We start from the raw sequence: 6000 nt of genomic DNA on the forward strand, positions 1-6000 counted from the left end.
GGTGAGGACAAAAACCTGAGAGACGTCATGTCACTTTAACTCAAACGGACTGTAAAATGAATCAAACACCACCACAAAGACATCTCACTGTGGCCTTCAATTCAAATCATGTGCTGTTGGTTATCTGTAGTAACAACATCAATTACTTCTTCTTCCTGATTCGTCTTTGTCTTTCTCCACAGATGAAGGAAGATGTGGAAGACTAAAATCAGCCACTTAATTAGTCATTTTTGATTTTAAATGTAAATACCTTTTCCAGACCTCAGCAAAGATGTTAGCTGCTGCTTAAAGTGATTACAGCTGGCTGTGGTTGCACAAATAGAACTGCCATCTATTAACTATGGGATGATAATTGTCAGAGCCACTAATATGACATGATAAACTAAATAAGAACGTATTTGAAATAAAATATTTATACTGGTGTTGGTTTAACGTTTTATATCCAAACCTAGTAGGAAAAACTCTGACACAACTCAATTCTTGAAAAAGGTGACAACTGCTCATATATGACAAATCACCAACGTAATTATCCTCCATCATCATCCCCTGCTTTATTTCAGAAAGTAAATTCTTCCCAGCCAGAGTTTAAGGGAAGCTTCCCAGTTTCCCTTAAACTCCGACCTGGTCTTTTGAAGCTCCTAAATCACCAGGGCAGCTGCCTGACCAACCAAATGTTAAACCTACCCCACCTTCGGTGTCACCCCCTAACTGCTCACAGCATGCTAAATGGCAGCTTTGAACCCGAAACTGCTTCAATGACAACGGCCTCGACTCTAACCTCAATTAGCGGGACACGAAATTCCTTCATTCTTTCATTCTGCTGGATTTGCATGGCAATTACAGCCACAAGCTGAAGTTTGTGTGTGTGTGTGTGTGTGTGTGTGTGTGTGTGTGTGTGTGTGTGTGTGTGCAAATAAACCTGCGGGCAAAAATAGTCATTCACGAAGAAAAGCATCACTCGTGATGTAACCTCCTTTCTGAATGTGCAAACATCCTAGAGTAAGCGTTACTAGGCACATATATAGTGAATCATATCTTTAAAGCAACACAATCTATCTTTTGCTGATGGCTACAAGATAACGCGACACGCTAGACTACTGTGTAGCATTTAGCTAAATTGCTAAGGTACTGTAAAAGTAGCACAAGTGGAGAAGAGCCTCAAAGTCATTGAACTAACTCAGTAATGTCATAACATTAGCCAGCATAAGCCACTGGTCATACCAGACGAATTAAGGCTGCAGCAGCAAAACCCCTGAGTGTATTCAACTGAGCAATGGTGAGTTTTCTTGCCTATGAATCCAACTTTTCATTTGTGGGAGGAACAATGTGTTATTTCTTCTCTCAGAAGGTACAGAGCCTGGCTTTATAGCTTTAAAGATGACCTGTTTTAAAGAAGTTTTGTGGAAAAATGTGACACATCACACTTTTAAACCAACATTAAGGAGATTCAGGTGCATTGTAGCAACACAAATGCAATTCAGGATTCACACAGGCAGCGGTTAATCTATAAAGGAAACACTGCATAAACAGGAGCTACATGAACACACACACGCACAAATGTTTACCTTGGTAACTTTTGGAGACATTACATAGACTTGCATTCATTTCCTGGAGACTTACCCTAACCCCAACCATAACCACTAACCCGAAAATCAGCTTTTTCCCAACTGAGGAAATGGCTTTTGTCCCCTATTGGACAAGCAGGCCCCAATTAACTGGTCTGTAGTCTGAAATTTGTCCCCAAAAGTGGCCTATGACACACACACACGCACGCAACCACGCACGCACGCACGCAGAGAGAGAGAGACTTGTGTTTTCCTCGACTGATGCCATGCCAGTGAAAAGACAGCTGACCTTTCCAGGGAGCTGGCTGGGAAATGGGTAACACTGCGGTCATGTTTACTGACACTGTATTAAGTCACCACTATCTCTGCATCCACTACATTTCACTGTTTATGGGGAGAGAGGGCTGACATCGTCCCCTTGGCCCGTTTTACACTGTCGTGCTGTTGTTGTGGAGAAGGGCAAGTGTGCTTTTGCCTTAATTAATCAATATACTCTATATCCCCAGTTTATACTCAGGGGCTGCTGAACACTTGTAAACAGACAGTCGTGAATGCTTAACAGCTGTCTGGGACGAGGTTTACTACTTCCTCCAGCAAGGGTGGATGTGTTAGGTGAACATAAATATATAGATGAGGCTACAGGCTTCCATTTACAAGGCTTTTTGTGTGCGTCTACGGTTGCAGCGCCTCTGTGTTCTGTCAATGCTGGTTGTCATGGAGATGGCCACAAGTGAGCAAACTTCATCCTCTGAATGAAGGCAACGAGATGCGGCTGAAAGCTCTGGAAACCTTTCAATAAGTGGACCTTGTGCCGAGAATGAATATATGCCTGAGCCTTTCACTACACTGGATTCGGTTTGAAGGAATAGATGAGAATCTCATCCGTCCATACAAAATGAAGCTACAACCCACAGACAGTTAGTTAGCATAAAGACTGGTAATACGGAGAAACAGCCAACTTGACTCTTTTTCTGAAGGTAACAAAATCCACCTACCAGCACCACTAAAGCTCGCTAATGAACACGTTATAACCTATTTGTTTAATACATACAAAAAACAAAGTGTAAAAAACCACCAATTCCCTGTTTTACAGGGGTAAAGAAAGAAATAGCCTCTTCGCTAAATGTCGAACTATTCCTTTAATTCCTAGTTTGTATTCGGAGCTCAGCTAACAGAGATGGCAGACTAATATCAAGCTGTCAAGCGCTTGAAAAGGAGAAAATGGCTTAAAGAACAACCTTAAACAATTCTACGGAAGATTGTCAAAATACATCAGGGAGAATATCATTTTGTAAATTCTTATGTTAACGTCCTCTCCGGTTACATATGCACCCACCCATTTCAGATGCCTTAGGTATTGTTTGACCTCATCCATCTTCAAAGGTGACTTTCAATTGCACAGTCTACGTCGGTGACAGGGATTTTAGTGTTGTGTGTGGATGAAAGCAGGAGTTTCCCATCGTAAAAGAATTACATTTAAGGAAGTGGCAGAGGTGAAATGACATAACCACCACTAAACGACTGAAACCTTAGCCTCATAACGTATGAACTCGACTCGACTCGGACACGGCATCTCCAATGATATCTGATTCAGGCAGGTGGGTTAAAGGTAGCCTCGCTCTTAAAGATGCGCATGCTGTCGGACACGCTACTGGAAGTGTAAAGTTTGAAATACACGAGTAGAGCAATGGCTCAAATCCTAACAAATGTATGAACACTGAATAGGTTTTTAATGGATCCACTGGTCACGTACTGTACATGTATGCCTACATACGGCGTATACATATACACTTACACACTTGCACCTAAATGCCAATGTATACACTGTCATGTACAATATGTAGACCAATAGAACCATGTATTTTACTCGCTGTCTGTTTTATCTTATCTGTTTTTTTTATCCTGGATATCTCTGATCTATTTGTTTATTTAGAAGTTTTATGCCAAATTTTAAAAAGAAAAAAAAAAAGCTATATACCTTATACACATTATGTCTGTTGCAAAGCTTCTACCTATGTAACAAGTGTTATCTGCATCGTCCCTGTTAAATAATCAAAACAAATGAAATAAAAGAGTGTTTTCCCCGCACAGACGCCTTGTCATGTGTGGGCATTTATTTGTACAAAAGCATGTCAAATGATCAACCTATCAGTACTGCCTGGTTAAAAACAGATGCAAAAAGATGGAAATCCTCCTCCAATCACATTATGTCAATAGCGCAGTTTTTTTTTTTTTTTTGGGGGGGGGGGGTCACCTGTGGCCTTCTGGCAATGATCAGCATGAGTCAAAACACCCACCAATGTAAACACAGAATCATGTAGATGGGCTTCTATATTGGAAGGGACCTGCTATCTTGCAACTTGCATAGATGTGATGTTTCTTGCAAAGCCTCGTGTATACTATGAATGTTAGGACGCATTAGTCCTGTGAAGATGAGTAACACCAGCAAACGGAAAACGGGCAAAACATCAACATCCTCGGTGACATTGAGCACCACTACAGTAAATACTCCTGCCCTCAGTGAGGATGCATCCTGCATTCCTGTCATGTCATGCATTCCTCAGCAGTATACAGAGTGGAGGGAGAGGAGGGGGGGAAAAAAGGTGACTGTCGACATAAAAATGCATCACTTTCCATTAAACCCCCTGCGCAGGGCTTTCCTCGGCTTTCCCCGAGAAAGCCACTGGGAGCAAAAGGAGGAGGAGGAGGAGGAGGTGGAGGTGGGGGTGGGGGGGCGCTGTACATGAGTAAATAAATTGGAGACACTTGTGTCCTGCATGGACTGCGCTTACCTGTGGTGGCTACGTTTGCAGCATCAGACGAGTGGTCGGGTAGCTCGTTCGAGTGAGCGCACTCCAAGCCCAGTACCGCATAGATGACGAGTCCACGTAGCAGTACATTCACCACCTTGTGGATGTAACTCATGGTGGAGACGAGGTGGAAATCTAGTAATTCGTATCCGTGACTGGGAGAGGTGGATGGAGATTTTAAGGCACAGGCGTGCAATCCCGGGAGGGGGGAGAAAAGATACACAAATATGTCAGGTGTAGACTGGAGACGGAGGGATTAGCTGGCCAGAATTTTTTTTTTTTTTTTTTTTTAATGAATAAATAAATAATTAAAAAATTATCCGTGACAGAAACTGATGTCACGAGAAGAATAGACACATGGAAAATGCACCAACTTAAAAAAAAAAAAAAAAAAAAAAAAATCCCGCAGTAGATTTGTTTCCAAACCTACCGGCTAACAGCTGAAACTGAAGCAGTCACCGCTGTCACAAAACCTTACAGGAGCGTGAAAAATGCCGAGAAAATAATAGTTCATCGTGACTCAAGGGCAAGGCAAACTACTTTGAAACAAACAAAAAAAAAACCCCCAAAAAAACCTAATAGCCTCTAATGGCTGTTCATGAGGAGGGACTGCTGCGAGCTACGACAGGCAACCCCCGGCCCCCCCATGTCTAATGTTAAAAATTTAGCTAAATGTATACTAGCTAACAAAAAACGACAGTGTGGCGAATACACTCAGCTAAGTAGCAAAGCACATGCAGCCTGTCTGAAGGAATCCCCCCTGTCCAAAACAAAAACAGACACACACACACACACACAACACACACACAAAAAATAAAAATAAAAAAATAAAGTATGGTAGCTTTGCTACTGTGGATATCCGTATGAGCTACGAATAATGTCAAGTTCTGTGTTAAATCCTTACGTGGGCCTGTGAGTTGGAAGAAAATAGTCTGTGTACTTCCACGTACAGTATACAAACACCGGGGACAGCTTCAGCATATTGAACTAGGTCCGCCTCTTCATACGAAAGTGGCAAATCCCATTGCATCAAAAAATGCATTCAGTCCGTGCTCCTCCGTTTCCCCCCCCCCCCTAATCCTTCTCCGACCCGTATCGGCCGCACACGACATCCGCCTGCTCTCCGAGTGGAGTTTTTAAGTCAGCCTCTCGTGGCCCCGGTGGTGATACTGTACTCTCTCCTGTCATACCAGCCTGCTCGCCGGCTGATGCGGAGCGGCGGGGAAGGAGAGCCGAGCGGGGCGGAAGTCGGTATGCAAAATGGTTTGACATCAGGAGGGGAGAGGAGGAGTAGGAAGCGGAGGAGGAGGAGGAGGAGGAGAGGCGGAGGGAGAGGGAGAGAGGGGGGGGTAATTAACCCCACCGGAGGTATTTTTATTTTTTTTTTTTTTCTAAGTAATTCAACGGGGGTATCTCCTCCCTCCGGGTTTTTTTTTTTTTTTTTTTTGGGTCGAGCTGGCGCTGTGATGGATTCCTGAACCGCTGCCGAAGCCGGGGGAGTCCTCCATAGAAACTTTCGCGTTTGTGCTTCCCGTCGTGGTAACTCGGAGGATGATACTCGCTTCGTTGTTCTCCACTTCCCCGCTCCGGGCCGTCCAAGTTTCTCCTCCAGGCTGAGCGCTCTC

At 43.5% G+C, this 6000-nt stretch overlaps 1 protein-coding gene across 2 annotated transcripts in view; it reads right to left on the reverse strand.

The window, feature by feature from the left end:
- stim2b (stromal interaction molecule 2b) overlaps positions 1-5612 on the reverse strand; it is a 41314-nt gene extending 35702 nt beyond the window's left edge. For both annotated transcript variants that reach the window (XM_040141368.1, XM_040141367.1), the window contains exons 1-2: positions 5280-5612; positions 4358-4530 (exon numbers count right to left, since the gene is read on the reverse strand). In XM_040141368.1, coding sequence (XP_039997302.1) covers positions 4358-4530; positions 5280-5356 — 250 coding nt within the window. In that variant the 5' untranslated portion in view covers positions 5357-5612. The remainder of the gene's footprint in view (positions 1-4357; positions 4531-5279) is intronic.
- Positions 5613-6000: the final 388 nt, after the last annotated feature.

This window comes from Xiphias gladius, chromosome 12 (genome assembly GCF_016859285.1).
Source record: "Xiphias gladius isolate SHS-SW01 ecotype Sanya breed wild chromosome 12, ASM1685928v1, whole genome shotgun sequence".
Lineage (NCBI taxonomy): Eukaryota > Metazoa > Chordata > Actinopteri > Istiophoriformes > Xiphiidae > Xiphias > Xiphias gladius.